The sequence below is a fragment of the Aulostomus chinensis genome, chromosome 18, assembly GCF_037954235.1.
Source record: "Aulostomus chinensis isolate RoL2024-O1b breed Wild chromosome 18, RoL_Achi_v1.0, whole genome shotgun sequence".
Taxonomy (NCBI): domain Eukaryota; kingdom Metazoa; phylum Chordata; class Actinopteri; order Syngnathiformes; family Aulostomidae; genus Aulostomus; species Aulostomus chinensis.
Window position 1 is genome coordinate 19,725,824 of NC_141337.1, and position 20,949 is coordinate 19,746,772.

The 20,949-nt window shown below is 47.3% G+C and overlaps 1 protein-coding gene across 2 annotated transcripts in view; it reads left to right on the forward strand.

The window, feature by feature from the left end:
* Positions 1–19,458, forward strand: part of rbfox1 (RNA binding fox-1 homolog 1) — a 138,650-nt gene extending 119,192 nt beyond the window's left edge. For both annotated transcript variants that reach the window (XM_086186070.1, XM_086186071.1), the window contains exons 11-12: positions 9,889–9,964; positions 16,052–19,458. In XM_086186070.1, coding sequence (XP_086042196.1) covers positions 9,889–9,964; positions 16,052–16,174 — 199 coding nt within the window. In that variant the 3' untranslated portion in view covers positions 16,175–19,458. The remainder of the gene's footprint in view (positions 1–9,888; positions 9,965–16,051) is intronic.
* Positions 19,459–20,949: the final 1,491 nt, after the last annotated feature.

Genomic DNA, 20,949 nt, shown 5'->3' on the forward strand with positions numbered 1-20,949 from the left:
ACTCTCACTCCTCTTTAGAAAGACTGAACGGCCCTTTGTAAGGGGCCATCCACCCCATACTCCTGGAGTACCCACCCACAGAACACATGTGGACTGGTTGGGCAAACTCACATATCCCCTCCAGCACCCTAGCAAGGGTAAAGAGCTGATCCACGGTTCCACAGCTGGGACGAAAACCACATTGTTCCTCCTCAATCTGAGATTGAAGTATCAACCTGACCCTCCTATCTAGTTTCCTGGCATAGACCTTTCCAGGGAGGCTGAGGAATGTGATCCCCCAATAGTTGAAACACACCCTCTGGTCCCCTTTCTTAAAGATGGGGACCACCACCCCAGTCTGCCTCTCCAAAGGCACTGTCCCCCATGTCCACTCAATGTTGCAGAGACGTGTCAACCAAGACAGCCCCACAACATCCAGAGCCTTGAGATACCCAGGGTGGATCTCATCCACCCCCAGAGCTCTGCCACCACGGAGTTGCTTCACTGAGTCCCTCCTGAATGACCAAGCTTCTCACCCTGACAACTTCTGCCCTGAAGATTGGACAACATCCACCCTCACCCCATCCATGGGAGATGAAGATCATTCTGACAGGTTCTTCCACCAGGCATTCTCAGCAAACCCTGAAGACTTGTTTTGGCCAGCCAGGTCTGTGCGGCGTCTTCCCCTGCCACCTGATCCAACTCACCACCAGATGGTGATCAGTTGACAGCTCAGCTCCTCTCTTCACCTAAGTGTCCAGAACATAAAGTCGCAGGTCAGATGATACGACTATAAAAATTGATCATAGACGTACGACCTAGGATGTCCTGGTGCCACATGCACCGATGTGCATCCTTATGTTCAAACATGATGTTCGTTATGGACAAACTGCAACTTGCCCTTTAGTCCAATAACTGAACACCACTCAGGTTCAGGTTGGGCCTGCCGTTCCTACCAATCACGCCCCTCCAGGTCACGCTGTCATTGCCCACATGAGTGTTGAAGTCCCCCAGTAGGACAATGGAGTCCCTATTCGGGGCGCCATCCAGCACCCTTCCCAAGGACCCCAAAAAGGGTGGGTACTCTGAACTAGAGTTCGGCGCATAAGCGTAGACCACCGTCAGGACCTGTTCCCCGACCCAAAGGCATGGGGAAGCAACCCTTTCGTCCACCGGGGTAAACCCCAATGTCCAGGCAGAGAGTCTGAGGGCTAACAAAAAGCCCACCCCGGCCCTCTGCCTCTCTCTGCCTCTCTTTGCATATTCCAGTTGGATATCTCAGCTATATATTATAGCTTAATTTCTAGATTTAAATTCCAGTTGTACATTCCAGCTGCATATTCCAGTTGTATATCATAGATTCAGATTCATTCAGATTCAGGGAAACTTTTTTTTTTTTTCCATGGGGGTCAATTAAGGAAGCAGAGAGCAGTACAGTTGATTACGTACTGTAAATTACCAAATAACTGCCGGGTACCCTTTCAACGCTGGGCACAGGTTTATATTTTAATAAATAAACACCAGTTACAAATATTTGCCGAATGTAATCTATTTTTTTAGATCAAAGAAGAAGATGTGACCAATGACACTGCATGTTTATCTTCTTCACCTTTTTCACATTACTATCGTGCTTGCTTTCTGTCAGTCAACATCACACAGATGATCACCATGGCTCCGGTGCAGCAGAAAAATAAAAAGTACAATTTGAAATTCAAACTGTCATAAAATACGTGGAGAAAAACTCCAGAGAAGCAGCCACGAGATGTTTCTCTCTCGACACAAAGAGAGCGAGAGATTGCCGTAAAAATAAAACTGAGCTTCAGCGTCTGTCCGGAAAAAAGTTTAACTCCAGTACTGTAATTGTCATGATCCCTGTCTCGTGCTTCCTGTTTTATTTTGTAGTCTTGTCCGGTCTTCCTGTCCTACCTCCTTTAATTACCTTATGTGTCTCACCTGGTTGATTTCCACACCTGCGCCTTGTTCCCTCATGTATTTAACCCCTGTGTTTTCCCCTGTTCGTTCTGGGTCCATTGTGTTTTGTGACATGTGTTTAGCCTGTTGTGTGTTGCGTGTCCTCGTCCAAGATGTCACAAATCGTATTCCCATGAGTCTCAAGTCATCAGTCTCCGGTCAGTCTCCGGTCACGTTGCCAGTCTCCAGTCACGTCGTCATTCTCCAGTCTCCCGTCTACAGTCGTCAGGTCTCCAGTCTCAGGTCTCCCCACCTCAAGCCCACAGTCTCAAGTCTCCCCACCTCAAGCCCACAGTCTCAAGTCTCCCCTGTCTCCAGTGTCCCCGTCTCCAGTTTCCCCGTTTTCAATAAACCTGTTTTGTGCACCATCCTACTGTCTGCATTTGGGTCTCCCTCATCTTCTACCACCAACCCTAAAAGAATGGACCCAGCAAAGAAGACCCAGCGGACAAGTTCCCCCCCCACGCATGATGATGGCAAAAAAGAATGCGCAAAGAGTGTTACCACCAGGCGTGGAGGACTTCACGGGCACCCAGCTGGCCTTTGGGGGTCCTCGCTCGGTGCAGCTCGGCCCCCATCCGCCCAGGAGCTCCCAGCCTGAGGGGAATGAAAAGGCCCTCATGTTCTAAGGCGGCCAGGCCCAGCCCTCAACAAATCAGCACAGCTGCCACCCACGGACGCCACTCCTGTCTCGGCGTCGGGGGTCCCGGCCGTTGCTAACCCTGCTCCACCAAGGATCCTGGCGGGCACCACCCCTGTCCTGGCGCAGAGGATCCTAGCGGGCATCACCCCAAACCCAGTGGCTGCTACACATTTCCCACCACCAACGGTCCTGGCGGGCGCCACTCCTGTCCCGGCTCTGAGGGTCCTGGCTGTCTCTACTCCTGTTCCCACTCCGAGGGTCCATGTGGACACCTCTCCTACTCCTGCTCCGAGGGTCCGAGCAGACGCCTCTCCTACTCCTGGTCCGAGTGGACGCCTCTCCTGCTACGAGGGTCCAGGTGGACGCCTCTCTTGCTCCGGCGGCTCTTCACGGCACCTCGGGCCTCCCCCCGGGTGCCCTGTGCCTCCTGGTGCGTCCTCCCGGCCGCCCCCAACTTTCCGTGGTCTGCGCGGCCCCCTGGCCATCCCCCCTGACTTTGTGTTATGGTTCAGCCCACAGGTGTGGTGAGTGAGTGGTTTTTTGTTGTTTCGTTCACTGGTGTTTTCTTGCCCTTTCCCGCCTCCTGGCCACCCTCCACCCACCCTGGTGTTGTTTTCTGGCGTTTGGGCTGTCTGGCAGCCCTGCCCCTGCCCTGGGGGGGGGGGGGGTGGTACTGTCATGATCCCTGTCTCGTGCTTCCTGTTTTATTTTGTAGTCTTGTCCGGTCTTCCTGTCCTCCCTCCTTTGATTACCTTGTGTCTCACCTGGTTGATTTTCACACCTGCGCCTTGTTCCCTCATGTATTTAACCCCTGTGTTTTCCCCTGTTCGTTCTGGGTCCATTGCATTTTGTGATGTGCGTCTAGCTCGTTGTGTGTTTCGTGCCCTCGTCCAAGATGTTACAAATCGTATTCCCGTGAGTCTCAAGTCATCAGTCTCCGGTGAAGTCGTCAAGTCTCTAGTCATGTTGTCAAGTCTCCAGTCACGCCGTCAAGTCTCCAGTCACGTCTCCAGTCTCCCATCTACAGTCGTCAGGTCTCCTGTCGACAGTCATCAGGTCTCCCCGCCTCAAGCCCACAGTCTCAAGTTCCCCCGTCTCCAGTTTCCCCGTTTTCAATAAACCTGTTTTGTGCACCATCCAACTGTCTGCATTTGGGTCTCCCTCATCCACCACCACAAACCCTAACAGTAATCTTTTTTTTTTTTAAATGTAATACTTATAGTCATACTGGTTTAATAAAAGAATTTGGGTAAATTACCATCTACTCCCAGTTTTGCCAAGCAAGATTTTTATGAGGAAGGAATTAAATGCCTATCTGGAATTCCCACCTAGTCTCAAAAAAAACGCCCGGTCTGTTTAGTCACTGAAACAAACGCCCAGGCAACACAACAACAAAACAACACACATTCAATGAAGAAGTGCAGTGGAACAGTCTACACAAAAGAGTTCACAGCATGTACCTTGTAAAGTGTATGTTTTAGTATACAATAGATAAGTAGTATATTTGCATTATTGCACTGAGAAGTATTTTTACATATATTGTGGTATGTACAAATTAATCATAGCATAAATAGAATGCATATATATATATATATATTTATATATATATATATATATATGCGGTTGAACAGGTCAATATTGAAGCACAATTTGCCGGATACTCTAATGTCTAATTCTCTAATGACTGCACTCATGTTGCCATAAAAGCGCCGTCCCATGAGGAACACGCTTATGTTCATTGTAAGGGTTTCCACTCCATCAATGTGCAGATCATCAACGCGCAGAGGCTGGAGGGATGGACGCTGATCCTGGCCAGGCAGCCGTCATTGCACGCCAGAATTTCATTTCCACAGTGTGAATGAGTAAGAAGCTGCCACACCATTCATGAAGGCAAGGCAATTTTATTTGTAGCCTGTTTTCACCACCAGTTTGTCTCCAGGCTTCATGGCATCATAACAACATCCTCTGCCCTCAGAGCCTCACATCGACTGAGGAGAAACTCCATAGAAAACCTTTAACTGGGAAAAATCTGAGAAACCTCAGGGTGAGGAGGGGAGGAGGATCTCTCACCAGGAGGGACAGATGGACAGGAGATGTTGTTACAGACAAGAAAACAGTTTATAACACAGAATGTAGGAAACATGGAAATGTTAATAACAGTTGAAGAAGGAAGCTTCTGGAAGGGGAGGCAGAGAGCAAGCCAGCTTGATGTGGGACTGGATGGTGGACTGGTTCATGGGAGGGGAGCGCGGGCCGGTGTAACAGTAGGAAATATAAGGGGGGGGGGGGGACGATGCAGGCGGCAGTTGGAGCTCTGGTGGATCTGTGGAAACAGAGAGACTGAGACACACCAAGGGGGAGAGGAGAGGAGAGGAGAGGAGAGGAGAGGAGAGGGGAGAGGAGAGGTGAGGAGAGAGGAGGGGAGAGGAGGGGAGGGCTCCATGTAACCTGATGTGTCCCCCAGCAGTCTAAGCCTGTAGCAGCATAGCTATCAATGGTTCAGAGCTACCTGAACCAGCCCTGACTGAAGGCTCTGTCATAAAGGAAAGTCTTAAGCCTGGACTTAAAAGTAGTCAGAGTGACTGCCTCTCTGACCCATGGAGAGATGCTGGTTCCACAGTAGAGGAACCAGTACCTGAAGGCTGGGAGTCACTAACAGACCTGCATTCTGGGAGCGGAGTGCTCTGGTAGGACAGGAGGGACTAATGAGTTCTTTCAGAAAGGATGGAGCTTCATCATTGAGAGCCTGATGAGTCAGCAGAAGGATTTTGAAGTGGATTCTAGATCCTACAGGAAGGAGAGAAGCTAAAGTGGAGAGATGTGTTCTCTCTTCTTAACTCCCGTCAGAACCCTGGCTGCAGCGTTCTGGACCAGCTGGAGACTCTTTAGAGAGTTGTTGGGACATCCTGACAGGAGAGAGTTGCAGTGGTCCAGCCTAGAAGTGATAAATGCATGCACCAGTTTCTCAGCATCACTCTGGGAAAGGATGTTCCTAATCTTAGTGATACTGCAGATGGAAGAAGGCGGTCCTGGTCACATGCTTTATGTGGGAGCTGAAGGAAAGGTCCTGGTCAAAAATGACTCCAAGGTTCCTTGCAGTTGTCCTCAGGATCAGGGTGATGCCATCTAGAGTAGTGATCTGGTTAGAGAGGTGTCCCTGAGGTGTTTAGGTCCAAACATGATGACCTCAGTTTGATCTGAATTTAGCAGTAAGAAGTTAGAGGACATCCAGGATTTAATGTCTTTCAGGCAGTCTTGCAGATTAGTAAACTGGCTTGTGTCGTCTGGCTCCATCCACCAGTAGAGTTGTGTGTCATCCTCATAACAGTGGAAGTTGATTGAGTGCTCCTGGATTATGTCACCTAATGGGAGCATGTAAAGAGGGAAGAGAATCGGTCCTAAAACTGAACCCTTTGGTCCACTATATGTAACTCTGCTATACTCTGAATGGTCATTATTAACATTAACAAACTGAAACCTGTCAGATAAGTCGGACTTAAACCATTTTAGGGCAGGTCCTTTAATCCCAATTTCATGGTCTAGTCTCTGTAGCAGGATGCTGTGGTCGATGGTGTCAAATGCAGCACTGAGGTCCAAAAGTACAGAGACGAGACCTCTGTCTGAAGCTGTAAGAAGATCAGTACAGACTCTGACCAGTGCTGGTTCAGTGCTATGGTGTTCCCTGAATCCAGACTGGAAGGCTTCAAAGAGCTTGTTGCCATGCAGATGTTCATGTCGCTGCTCCAGGACAACCTTCTCAAGGATCTTGGAGATGTAGGGAGGTTGGATATCGGCCTATATTTGGCTAACACATCTGGGTCAAGAGAAGGTTTTTTAAGTAAAGGGTTGATGACAGCCACCTTAAAGGCCTGGGGTTCATAACCTGTGACTAAGGAAAGATTAATTTGGTTCAGTATAGAAGTGTTGACTAGAGGGAAGGCATCCTTAAGTAGGCTTGTCGGGATGGGATCCAGCAGACAAGTGGCTGACTTGGAGGAAGTGACTACAGAAGTTAATTCTGACAGGTCGATGGGGGAAAAGCTGTCCAAGTGAGCACCAAGTCTGGGAGGTGCTTCTATGGGAACTGAAGTCTGTCCTCCATTACTGGCAATCTTTGTTCTGATATTCACAATCTTTTCAGTGAAGAAAGATAGGAAGTCTGATGAGAGTTGGGGGGATGCATGGCTCAACAGCACTATGGTTCTTGGTGAGCCTGCCCACAGTGTTGAGTTTCTATAGGCTGGGTGGGTGACAACACCAAGGAACCAGCGGAGGGCGTGCTAACCTGCAGCTCTGCCTGCTGGTCTGAACTCTGGGTGCTTGTCAGGGATTAGTATGGCTAATAAACTGGCCTCTGTTCCTAGATAAGAGAGATGCACCATCCAAAGTAGGATGGACGCCATCTCTCCCAGTCAGACCAGGCTTTCCCCAGAAGGAGCTCCAATTGTCTCTGAGCCACGTTGTTATCTAAGCACCACCTGGACATCCAGCGATGGAATGAACGCATGCGGCTAAACATGTCGTCACTCGCTAAATTGGGCAGCGGGCCAGAGAAAACTACGGAATCCGACATTGTTTTAGCGTAGTTGCACACCGAAGCCATGTTAACTTTAGTTCATTCCGACTGGCGAAGCCGGGTGTCATTAGCGCCGACATGTATTACAATCTTACTGTATTTAACCTTACGTTTTGCCAGCAGCTTTAGCCTCAACGTCGCCCGCTCTGGCCCCTGGGATGCACTTTATGCTCGCTGGAGTCTCCACCTTCACGTTGCGGAGAACAGAGCTGCCAATGACCAATGTCGGCTTCTCAGCGGGGCTGCGAGCAACAGAGCCGACATGTAGAGTTTTACTCTCAGTGGGTGTGTCACTGAGTGGGGAAAAGCGGTTGGAAACATGAAGGGGTTAGTGGGCAAACACAGACTTGCTGTGTCTAGGTTTCCCTCGTGATGTCACCCAGCGGGACTGGCTAGTTCCCGGCTGCTCGGGAGCTGCGGGGAGCTGCTAGCAGTGGCTAGGCTAGGTGGCTCCACACCCACAAAGGTGGACTGAGAAGCTCCTGAAGCTAAGGGACTAGCCCAGACTCATCTGACCTTGCCCCAACAATCAGCACCATGGGTTCTTCTGAGCAGTTGTCTAGAACACTGAAACTGAAAGTAAGTGATGCTCACAAAGCGGGAGAAGGCTCTAAGAAGATAGCAAAGCCTTTTCAGATGCCAATATCCTCTGATCGGGATGTAATTAAGAAATGGCAGTCATCAGGAGCAGTGGAAGTTAAAGCAAGATCTGGAAGACCAAGAAAAAATATCCAACAGAACAGCTCGCAGGATTGTGAGAAAAGCAAGTCAAAACCCACGTCTGACTGCACGATCCCTCTAGAAAGATATAGAAGACACTGGAGTTGTGGTACACTCTTCCACTATAAAGAGATACTTGTACAAATATGGTCCTCATGGAAGAGTCAGCAGAAGAAAACCTCTTCTACGTCCTCACCACAAAAATCAGCATTTGAAGTTTGCAAATGAACATATAGACAAGCCTGATGCATTTTGGGAACAAGTTCTGTGGACTGATGAGGTTAAAATAGAACTTTTTGGCTGGAATGAGCAAAGGTCTGTTTGGAGAAGAAAGGGCACAGGATTTCATGAAAAGAACTTCTGTCCAACTGGTAAGCATGGGGTGGATCAATCATGCTTTGGGGTTGTTCTGCAGCCAGTGGCACAGGGAACATTTCAGCAGTTGAAGGAAAAATGGATTCAATTAAATTTTGGATGCTAACTTGATGCCATCTGCAAAAAAGCTGAAGTTGAAGAGAGGGTGGCTTCTACAAATGGATAATGATCCTAAACACACCTCAAAATCCACAATGGATTACATCAAGAGGTGTAAACTGAAGGTTTTGCCATGGCCTTCTCAATCTCCTGACCTCAACATAATTGAAAATCTATGGATAGACCTTAGAAGAGCAGTGTGTGACGGACAGCCCAGAAATCTACAGAACTGGAAGACTTTTGTAAGGAAGAATTGGCGCAGATACCTCAAACAAGAAGTCAAAGACTCTTGGCTGCCTACAAAAGCATTTACAAGCCGTGATCCTTGCCAAAGGGGGCAGTACAAGGTATCAACTCTGCAGGATGCCCAAACTTTTGCAGACGCCATTATTTTGCTTTCTGTTGGTTTGAAAGTGTAAATGATGGAAATAAAATGTAACTTTTTCTGACACATTAAAAGAATGTCTCATCTGTAATTTAATGCCTTTTGGAGATGTTTCCATCTTTCCTTGGACACAGTGATACAAATGTTTACCAGGGGTGCCCAAACTTTTGATCTCCACTGTAGGTGGACCTTGGCATTGCTGACATTCTTGGCTACATCATTAATTTAGATGGAGAACAGCATTGGGCCTAGGATAGAGCCTTGAAGCACCCCTTCAGTGTTAGGGACAGGATCCGACAAGATGTTTTCAGTCTTCATTGCTGGACTCTTGTTTAAGGAGCTGGCAAACCATTTGCTGGAGTGTGATGACAGACCAATGATAGAGAGCCTCTGCAGGAGGACAAAGTGGTCTAGAGAATCAAGGGCCTGAGTAAGATCGATGAAGGCAGTGATGCAGATCTGCTTTGAGTCCAAGGAAGTAACAATGTCCTCCAGGAACTTCAGAGTAGCTGTGGTGCACCCATGACCTGGTCTGAACCCAGACTACAGGTTGGACAGAATGTTGTTTGAGGCCATGAAGTGGCTGAGCTGTTTGTGCACAAGTTTTTCCCTCACCCTTGGCTAGGCATGGTAGGATGGAGAAAGGTCTGTAACAGTTGGGGTCAGAGCCAACTTTAAAGAGTGGGAAGACTAGCGAAGACTCGTGACTAGCGTTATGGCCACCAAAAATGAAAATTCTGACTGTATATTAAAAAAATGAGATGCTAAATCCAGACTATGATGTGGCAATGTGATAGAAGACTCATCATAGTCACAGGAGCATGTGCTTTTATTGTTCTCTGTCCACAATGATAGTTCTAACTTCTATGGTCACATATCATCACCTTCTTAAAATAACTGCCTAAGTTATTTTTTCACAAAAATGATATTTTTCAACTCCTCATGATGTGTTGTCTCCACTTTTTTTGTGTTTTCTGAAAAACTCGAAAAAATGCCTTTGGCCATTATTTTATGAAGGCGATGATATTTGACTTGTGTGTATTTAGTCTTTTGTAGTCTCTGCTACTGCTTCTAATCTTTTATAATAATCATAATCGTATGACGCTAACTGGGGTTCTATTGTCTCCTGTGTTTCCACAGTTATGGACGAGTATATGCTGCCGACCCCTACAATCACGCCCTCACTCCAGCAGCCACATACAGCGTTGGTGCCATGGTAAGAGTTGTGTCTTCCCCCCTCCTGCCTCCGCATGAGTGTCATCATCATTCTGTGGAGCCCAGGCAGCACTGCAGCCACACTAATCAACGCTAATTGGCTAATTACCACATTTTGTATTGTTGTGAGGGAGATGGTCGCATAATCCTGACAGCATAAATGATAGCAGCGGATTTTAACTTCAAATTGTATCATGAAATATCATGCTCATCAAGATACTAATCCTGTGCACAGCCAAGAAGTCCTTCACACAGCCCAGCGGCACATAGTCTCAGGAGGACCTCCAGTCCATACCACAGATAGTAGATCTTCTCTGCGACTAATCACAAACACAGCATCTGCAACTGTGTGTTCCGCTGTGTCACCTATGTACATAGTTTAAAAGACAGAGGAAAATGTCAATACTAGTTTGACCACCTGTACTTCTATTGGACCCCAAGAATGGGGTTTTAGTTCAAGTTGGTGTGACCTGAACCAGAGCAGGGTTGAAGTGCTGAAGCCTTTCATCACAAGTCATCTCAGTCAGCAGTTGTTTTGCTGCTGGCAGCATCTACATACAGGGGCACATAACCTGCCCTTCAGTTCTCTCCTGGTTCAGGTTGAACAGAAACACTGGTGAGACCCCAGACCTGAACTACTCAGTGATTCCTGGTTCATAGCCGCGTTGACTATGCCCGTGTTTAAGTGTACGGTGGCGTTGATAGGAAATAACAACACCTGTCATCAGCCCCTGCGGTGACACACCAAAGCAGGTCATCTTCTGTGATGACCTCACTGCTCCGTTCTCAGAGGAACTAAATAATAATAATAATAATAATAATAATAATAATAATAATAACAATAATAATAACGATAGATGGAAGGATGGATGGATGGATAGATAGAACTTTATTGATCCCACAACAGGGAAATTTGTGTGTTACCACAGCTCAATTACAAGAAGAAGAAGAAACAGCAATTAAAATATATCAAAAAAAAGAGAAGAATATTATGTAAAAAGTTACATATGTATAAAACACTATATACAAGACACCAAAATATACCCAGTTTGCAATTATGGGTGGAGGGTTGGAGGTATTTAGATAAATCAATGAATAAATATGTGTGTGTCAGCTGTAGATGTGTGTGTGTATATGTACAATAACATGTGCGTAGGGGGGTATGTACTACTATAATAAGTGCATGGGGGGGGGGTATGTACTACAATAAATATGTGCGTGGGGGGTGCACTGTGTGTGTAAGTGACTCCAGTGTGGGGAGGTGACGGAGGAGGTCAAGTGTCCCAGTGACTCTCAGCATCATGAAGCCTTGTGGAGTCTCACTGTGCTGGGATGAACGACCTGCCAGAGCTCCTTCCTGCAGCCAGGATGTTTCAGTCTCTGACTGAAGGAGCTGCTCAGCGCACCCACAGTCTCATGGAGAGGGTGATGGGGGTGTCCATGATGGATGTCAGCTTTGCAACATCCTCCTCTCACCCACCACAACCACAGACTCTACGGGACATCCCAGTACGGAGCCAGACCTCCACACCAGTTTGTCGATCCTGTTCCTGTCTCTGTCGGTGCATCCGTCCCCCCAGCAGGCTACTACATAGAAGATGGCAGATGCAACAACAGAGTCTTGCAGACTCCGAAAGACCTCAGTCTCCTCAACAGGTGGAGTCGACTCTGGCCCCTCTTGTACAGGACATCAGTGTTAGTGGACCAGTCCAGTTTGTTATTGAGGTGAACGCTCAGATACTTGTACAAGTCTACTGTCTCGATATCTTTTCCCTGGTTGTTCACCAGTGTAGTAGGGGGTGACTTCCTCCTGAATTCTATCACCATCTCCTTCATCTTGCTGGCGTTGATCTACAGGGCATTGACCTCACACCAGTTGACAAAGTCCCTAATGACCACCCTGTATTCCCGGTCGATCCCGTCTGATACGCATCAGATGATGTGTCATCTGAGAAATTCTGTAGGTGGCAGTGGTCCGAGTTGTATCTGGAGTCTGAAGTGTACAGACTGAACAGAAAGGGTGAGAGGACTGTGCCCTGCGGCGCCCCCGTGCTGCAGACTACCACATCAGACACACAGTTCTGGAGCCTCACGTACTGCGGTCTGTTGGTAAGGTCGTCAGTGGTCCATGTGGTCAGCTGCTCATGTACTCCAGCTGCCTCCAGATTCCCTCTCAGCAGTGCAGGCCGGATGGTATTGAAGGCCCCTGAGAAGTCAAAGAATATGACCCTCACAGTGCTCCCCACCTGCTCCAGGTGAGAGAGGGATCGGTGTAGCAGGTAGATGACTGCGTCATCCACCCTGATGCTGGGCTGGTAGGCAAAATGCAAGGGGTGGTGCAGGATGAGCCTCTCCATGGCCTTCATCAGGTGTGAAGTCAGGGCCACAGGTCTGAAGTGGTTTGGCTCCCTGGGATGGGCAATCTTTGGCACTGGAACCACACAGGAAGTCTTCCACAGTTCAGGAACCCTCTCCGGACTCAGGCTCAGGTTGTAGATGTGCAAGACCACCAAACAGAGCTGGTCTGCAAAGTCCATGAGCAGTCTGGGGCTGATTCCATCTGGACCTGCTGCCTTCCTGGTCTTTGTCCTCCTGAGCTGCCTCCTCACCTGATCAGCTGTGAGGCAGAGGCTGGGCTGGGCAGGGGAAGGGGATTTGGCTTGCTTTTTTGTGGGTGGATATGTGTGTGAATGGGTGGATGGGGGTGAAACAGGGTGGTGTGAGGAGAGTGCAGGTAGCGATAGCACTGCACCGGGAGAGGGGAGGGGGGCAGCATGTGGAGGGGGGTTGAAGGAAGCTGGGGGGTGGGGGAGGTTTTAAGTGGCCCGATGTCGAATCTGTTGAAAAACAGGTTCAGGTCGTTAGCCCACCCCCCGTCAGCAGAGGCCGTGGCTCCTCCATTGTCCTCAAAGTGGCCAGAGATTTTGTTCATGTTCCTCCAGACTTCTCAGACTTTGCTCTGCTGAAGCTGCTCATCTTCTTCCTGAAACTCTCCTTGCTCCTTAATGTAGTCCATTATGCAGTGTGTGAGGGCGTCAATGTCCTCACCATGGGGCCTGCAGAGTTCCTGCCCATCTGTGCATTCAAAGCAGTCTCTCAGGGCCTAACTGCAGTCCTCAGACCACATCCGTATCACCTTCTTGGTAAGGGGTTTCCTCTTCACCATGGGGTGTAGGTGGGGTGAAGGATGACCAGGTTGTGATCTGAGCGGCAAAGCGGGGGGAGCAGTGATGAGCTGTAAGCCTCCTTTGTGTTGGCAAACTGAAAGTCCAAGGTTTTATCGTCCCTTGTGTGGCAGTCAACATATTGGGTGAAGTTGGGGAGAGTGGTGGAGACCGAGGCATGCCTGAAATCCCCAGAGACAATGATAAGGGACTGTGGATGTGCAGCTGAGAGACAGTGGTGTGAATGTCCTTGCAGCCTGCCGTAGCATTGGCTGAGGGCAGGATGTAGATAGTCAACACAATAGCGTGTGAAAACTCCCAAACCAGGTGGTATGGCAGAACGCTAACCGCTAACAGTTCAATGTCTTTGGTACAGCGCTGCTCCTTCACAGTGACGTGTCCTGGGTTACACCATCTCTCATTCACGTACATCGCTAGTCTTCCACCTCTCCTCTTACTGCTCTCCCTCGAGCTCCGGTCCGCTCTCACCAGTTGTAAGCCATCCAAAGTTACGACAGAGTCCGGTGTGTGGTCCGTGAGCCAAGTCTCAGTGAACAGCAGGAGGCTGCTCTGCTGGTACTCCCACTGCAGTCTGGTAAGCGCCGTCAGCTCTTCCATCTTGTTGGGTAAAGAGCTTATGTTACCAATGAGAATAGATGGAATGCTCGGTTTGTACCGTCTCCTCCTCTCACGGTACTTCGCTCCAGCTCGGCAGCCCCTTTTCCGAAACCATAATTCCTTCGGAATATCGGGTCGCTTCTCGGGGAGTATCCTCCTGTTGCTCCACACTAACAGCTGATCCCAGCTGTAAACAATGGGGCGGCTCACAGGTTCTGCAGTTGGCAAAAAGTCCCGAAAAGAGTAGAAGACATATAGCTACTCTTACTAAACTTATCAGGTCCATAATAATAACAAAGACAAATAATAACATGATCCAGAGAGTCATGGAAAGAACTTAAGGAAAAACGCAAGAAAACCAAGAGAGCTGTGGCAACAGGTAGCCTACCATGGTGCCATCTTGGAAAAAAAGATAATAACAATAATAATAATAATAATAATAATAATAATAATAATAATAATAATAATAATTACATCATCTTCTCATCATCAGTCTTTGATGTATCTTGGAGCCTCAGATTTAATGTTTGGAAAACAGATACATGTGATCAGCAGGATCAATTCTAATTATTCAGTCTCTCATCTATTATCATCTTTATCGTTTCAGATTTCTTGAAAAGCTCTTTGTCCCAGTATTATTTTAGCCATGTGAGGAACAGAAACATGATATCTGTTACAAACAAAGGAAGTCGACGAATCATGTGTCTGTTGTTGTGGTGCTTGCAGCTGCTGCCGCCTGATGCCATCCAGGGAACGAGCTTGTCTCACTGGCCTTTCATGTTTCCATCCAGTGGTTTTGTTCATACCGTGCATTTCTATTGACACATACATCATCATTGCAGACTGCATCACACCCCCCCCCCCCCCCCCAGCATTGTGCATGAGCGTTTCTGCAGCATTGACATCTCCTCACTTAAACTTAATTGAATTTGTCTGTGCTGCTAACGGCAGTCCAAATGCCACATTAATCCTGCCTGTAAAAGGTGATGAATGTCTTCATGCTCTGGCAGCCCAGTCCATGTTAGTTATTATATTTCCAATTTGGAGGCTACTACCTCACCCTGCACTCCCTGGTAAAGAAATAATTAGTCATGTTGATAATTAAGTCCCTCGTGGTGCCATAGCCACAGGGAGGAGGTGAGGGAGGAGGTGCTGAGTGAGAGAACTGAGCAGAAATCAATGTCCACGATCATAAAACGTTTCACAAACAGAACTCAGCCGGTATGTGGTGGGGGTTACCTGGCTGGTCCTGCTGCCTATAACGGCACCCTCACTGGACACATTTGAAATAAGACATTTGATTTTCGTGGATGTCCTCTGTGTTTGCTACTGGTAAGCTGACTTGCCTCTTCTCTGCTGTTTGAAGTCCGTTGCTCATTGCTGTGAAGACCATAAACAGCAGATCCCAGGTCTGCCTGAGGTCTGGTTATTCCACACTTTCAGAGAGCCACAACAAACGTCCGCGCTGTAAGCAAACATCATGAGACAGGAGACAACACCTGACGTCACAAATCCTTTACGCACCACCAGAGAAAACACCAGGATTTTACAGCCAGTCGACAAGTTGCTTCCTTGAATCTGGTGGTTTGTTCATTCTTGAATGTCAATTCACTTCCCCACATAAATCAGGTCAAACACATTCTGTATGAACCAGTTGATCAAACACTGTGATCTCACACTCAGTCTTGACTTGCATCCAGGCGTACCTCCACCGACTCGTTCTCAGTCTCAAACCAGTACTAGCTGGTACAAACAACTGACAGTAATTCCTGAACAGCTCCAGCCTGTTTGTTACGGCCGTGCGTAATGTTGCCCATTGCGTCATCTTCTGGCAATGTTGCACTGTTTATTAACTCTAAATCCTGATGGAACACACCTGACGCTCATGTCCTGTTCCACCTGTCTACCAGAGAACTTTAAGAGAACTGTGGACAGGTGGAACACAACTTCCGCAACAGCTCAAACTCTTTGTAGCTTTGGCTCAGATGCGCCGCTGAAAGGCCTCATCTGTTTGAAATGACCCTTTGACTGGATGCTGGGTTGTTTCTCTGCTTGTTCATAGTTGTATTGACTGGATTTCTTTCACATAGCTGTTGGCATGTTCCCCTGGCATGAAGCGTCTCGCTGTGCTTGCTGCATGACGGTTGCCCCCCCCCCCCCCATGCACTGGACTTACGGTAAAGTAACGCTGACTTCTAGCTCTTTGTGCTGAACTGAGGGGAATATTAAGTGTGTGTGTGTGTGTGTGTGTGTGTGTGTGTGTGTGTGTGTGTGTGTGTGTGTGTGTGCGTGCGTGCGTGCTCCAGAATGCATTTACCCCACTGACAGATGCCAAAACGCGGAGCCATGTTGACGACGTGGGGTTGGTGCTGTCCTCTCTCCAGGCCAGTATATACCGAGGAGGCTACAGCCGCTTCACACCCTACTAGCAACACATCTGACCGAAATTCAACCTTCCAAAAGGACAGACAGATCGTGGTGTGTGTGTGTGTGTGTGTGTGTGTGTGTGTGTGTGTGTGTGTGTGTGTGTGTGTGTGTGTGAATGACAGTGATCAAACCAGAGGTATTACGAAGGCCTGGGTATTGCAATACGTGCAGTTTGTGCATCATTTCAGCTTCTCCTACGACAGAAAAAAATGGAAAAGAAGACATGACAGCTGATATTTTTCATCTTATACCTCAGATATTTTGTGCTGTGTATTTTGATATTGTAGGTTTTTGATTTCTGAAGATAAAACATAGCTGATCAACTGTAGAGGTTTTCGATGGTACTATTAGATTAACGACTAGGACGATAACTAGGAAATATTTATCAGAGTCCATGTTAGGGCTTGTGTAGAACTGAGACCCTGTACAATAGCTCATAGTACAAATGATGGGGTTGTCAGTTTTCTAGGAGTGTTAGCGTGACTTTGCTAGTTGTTTCTCCTCTCCCCGCTTCCTTTGGCACTTCCTCTGTCTTTTTACCAATGATAGGCTTTTGTAAGGAGGAGGAGGGGGAAACTTTCCTTAGTCAACATCTGAAAAGGATGCTCATCTTCTCCAACATCTACTCCATTCTCACGCTGAGCCTCGATTCCGCCTTAACCCTCCACCGAGGCGCGGGACAACAGACACCTTTGGAACACTGGACAATAAATGACACGTGTCATTGCTGCCTTCTTCAGCTCACCTGACAAGAAAAAAATCAAATATTACATTTGCAAATGCATATTTACTCTAGATAATTAGACTGTGATCAGTGTGGCATGAATATCACAGCTGATATTACAGTTGAGGTGGCAGCTGATCCTCCGCACCTAAACAAGTCCAGAGGTCCACCTGTGGACAGAGCAGTCAGACTTTGGCGATGTCCTGCAGTGCATAATAAAGTGATTTCAGCCAAGGCGGCCCGGTGGAGCAGTGGTCCTCACTGTGGCCCCCCAGCAAGCCCCGGCTGGAGCATGGGGTCTTTCTGGGTGAGTCTCCATGTTCTCCCTGTTCCTGCGTGGGTTCTCTCTGGTACTCCAGCTTCCTCCACAGTCCAAAGACATCAAGAGGGGACCAGGTTAATCCAGACTCTAAATTGACCGTAGGCGTGGCTGGGAGAGCCAATGGTTGTCTGTCTCTATGTGTTGGCCCTGCCATGGATTGGTGACCTGTCCAGGGTGCTGGGATAGGCTCCACCCCCACCACCCTGAACAGGAGAAATTTTAGTACATGGATGAATTAGTGTCATGTTGATTCATCATACATCTACAGATGAGGTGGAGGAGAGAAGGTTCACTGCCCTGCCCCTCCTGTCAGGACCGCCCCTCCTCCATGGAGGCCACCTGGACAGGATATGAACACAGTCCACTCAAAAGTTCTTCATTCAATTGACTTTCAACAGCCAAACAAAGTTCCAAAGATGATGTTATGACATGAAGTGTCACTGACCCACACCCCCACGTGATCCATGTTCAAGATAAAGATAAGATAAACCTTTATTCGTCCCTCAGTGGGCAAATTGGCACCGTTGCAGCAGCAGCAGTTTACTGCAATTGTCCTGTGTGAGTCACCAGAATATTCTAACATTTGGGTACAAACCCATGGGAGGTTTGATCTGTCAGCCACACCCTAAATGTTCGTCTTTAAAAACACGCGACCTTCGAAGGTTCTGCCGGTTCTTTGTGAAGTCGTGACCTCCAGGAGCAGAATCTCACTTGGGCTCAGTTGACTCAGTCACGTGATCACATCTGACATCACTTGAAACCTAAGGTTCATGTGTGTTCATGTGCGTCGTCAAAGGCACACAGATATGAGCAACACGCGAGGATCTCCATGGGGGGGCAGCAGATGTAGATGTTTTTATAGAAACTTCCAGTACATTCATTGGTATCATTGATGAGTTTTGTATTAAAGGACAGATGTTAAAGACATACATCTATTTTACCTTTCTGTTGATTTGGTTTGGCTTTTTTTCTTTGATTATTAAAATGAGCTACATTTTAATTGAAGTGTGCAGTGAAAGTGTTCTCATCTATGAATCACATGATCGTATCATGTTTCAGGTGAGCTGTGAGGACAGCAGTCTCACTCTCTATCATATCATACTTTGATTTTTACTAACTTTACTAATGATGTCATCCCATGGAGATGCTCGCCGTTTTCCTCGTCAACATTTTACACGTAACGTGTAGTTGTCACATCAGTGGGTTATTTCAGTGCTGAGGATTTCATTCTTTCACATTTTCAGTGCAGCTTGAACAGTGGAGGTGTGAAGTCCCGTCCATCAGGACTTCTGGAGGCACTGATAAATATATTTACAAATGTATGCATGTTACATTACAAAGTAGCTCCTTATTTGATATTTTGATGAGCAAGAAAAAAGGAATCACTTAAAGTATTTCAAAATAAAATGTTCATACAGTTCAAATGAAATAGACGCCAACAAAAACCACTTCACAATAATAAATCAGGACAGGAATCAGAGTACAAGCATTTCCCTGCTGGAGCACAGCTGCAAAAACTGTGGTCGTTTACTGCCTGATTTAAAGATTCTGGTTCTGGTGGGGAGTCCAGTTGTTTTCTGAATGTCTTTGACGTTTCGACTGTTTACTACCATTCACATTTTCATTTAATTTCACAAAGCCTCTTTTTGTTTTCCACTAAAATATCTAAAGATTTTTGTGATGAATTCTGTCTCCTGAGAGCTGAATGAATACACTTGGAGGCACATTCTTGGTTGACTGATATGAGGTTTGAAGTACCTTGAGGACGACTTCCTTGACCTTCGAGTCGCTTTCGATTTCTTTCATCTCATGCCATTTTTAAATATGACTCTCTTATCCTGTTTGTTTGCTCAAATTCAAAATCTACATCTTGAAAATGACCTGTTTTGAAGATTACAATATTGAATACATCGGAGAAATTATGGATTTGTGAAGAAGCTAACAGTGCTGTAAATACAAGTGAGCGGAATGAATCTGTAGCGTCCTGACAAGCGCTGCTCCACCTGGAGACGAGGGCTCAGCTACTTGCTGTTGCAGGTGACCTGTTTACAACTACTAACCAGTTAGTGGTGTCCTCACATATCTTCCTTTTGTATTTCAACCCACATAGATAGAGAATCCACAGGATGCACCTGAGGACCGGCAGCAGCTCCCAGCAGTGCTGCTTCCTTCACGCTCCTTGTATGTGCATGTACTCCAGTTCCTCCACCTCAGTAACATCAATAAACTTTGCTTTTCTCAACGTCTTCTCGTGTGTGTGTGTGTGTGTGTGTGTGTGTGTGTGTGTGTGTGTGTGTGTGTGTGTGTGTGTGTGTGTGTGTGTGTGTGTGTGTGTGTGTGTGTGTGTGTGTGTGCAGGACTCTGGGATCAGGTGAAATATGCTTGAGTCTCCTTCCTCTAATTAAAGCCCAGAGGAGAAGGCGTCTCCAGCGCCGTCTGAACGCTGTAATTAGAGTTCTGCTGCCGGGGGCTTGGGCCCAAAGATAAGCAATATAAATGTTTCACTGTGATGAAGGGCTCACATTACAGGAGGTAATTACGTCTCACCAGTGGAGAAACACGTCATCAATAATTGATGCGTGCCAGGTCACATGACACCAAGACATTCTCCCTAGCATAGACTCATCCTGCAGGGTTCGAAGACAAGACTCTGGACGTTCAACAGAACTTCCTGTCTCCAGAATAAATGACAGAGTGAGCAGATCAGCACTGATTGAAGAGAAAATGTTGATGAACATCAAAATGTAGTCTTTCAGAAATGTATTTACTACAGTCTATTTGCAGTGATACTGCAGTACTTATGCAGTACTACTGCAGTGCCTTTGTATACTACCTTTATTTGAATCTCAGACGAATTAATACAGAGAGACTGTTGTGACCCCATGACTCATCTGCACTTCCTATCAGTGTATTAGTGTGTGTGTTAGTGTGTGTGTGTTAGTGTGTGCCTGAGTGTGTGTGTGTTAGTATGTGTGTTAGTCTGTGACTGTGTGTGTGTTAGTGTGTGTGTGTTAGTATGTGTTAGTGTGTGTTAGTGTGTGTGTGTTAGAGTGTGTGTGCCTGAGTGTGTGTTAGTGTGTGCCTGTTAGTGTGTGAGGGTTTGTGTGTGCCTGGGTGTGTGTTAGAGTGTGTGCGTGTTAGTGTGTGCCTGAGTGTGTGTTAGAGTGTGCCTGAGTGTGTGTTTGTGTGTGCCTGAGTGTGTGTTAGTATGTGCCTGAGTGTGTGTTTGTGTGTGCCTGTGTGTGGGTGAGTGTGTGCCTTTGTGTGTTAGTGTGTGCCTTTGTGTGTTAGTGAGTGCCTGTGTGTGTGTGTTAGTGTGTGTTAGCGTGTGCCTGTGTTTGGGTGTTAGCGTGTGCCTGTGTGTGTGTAAGCGTGTGTCTGTGTTTGGGTGTTAGCGTGTGCCTTAGTGTGTTAGTGTGTGCCTGTGTGTGTGTTAGTGTGTGCCTGAGTGGGTTAGTGTGTGCCTGAGTGTATGTTAGTGTGTGCCTGTGTGTGCCTGTGTGTGTCTTAGTGTGTGTGTGTTAGTGTGTGCCTGAGTGTGTGTGTGTTAGTGTGTGTTTGTGTGTGCCTGTGTGTGTGTGTTTGTGTGTGTGTTAGTATGTGTTAGTGTGTGCCTGAGTGTATGTTAGTGTGTGTGTGTTAGAGTGTGTGTGTCAGTGTGTGCCTGAGTGTGAGTGAGTGTGTGTTAGAGTGTGTGTGTTAGAGTGTGCCTGAGTGTTTTAGTGTGTGCC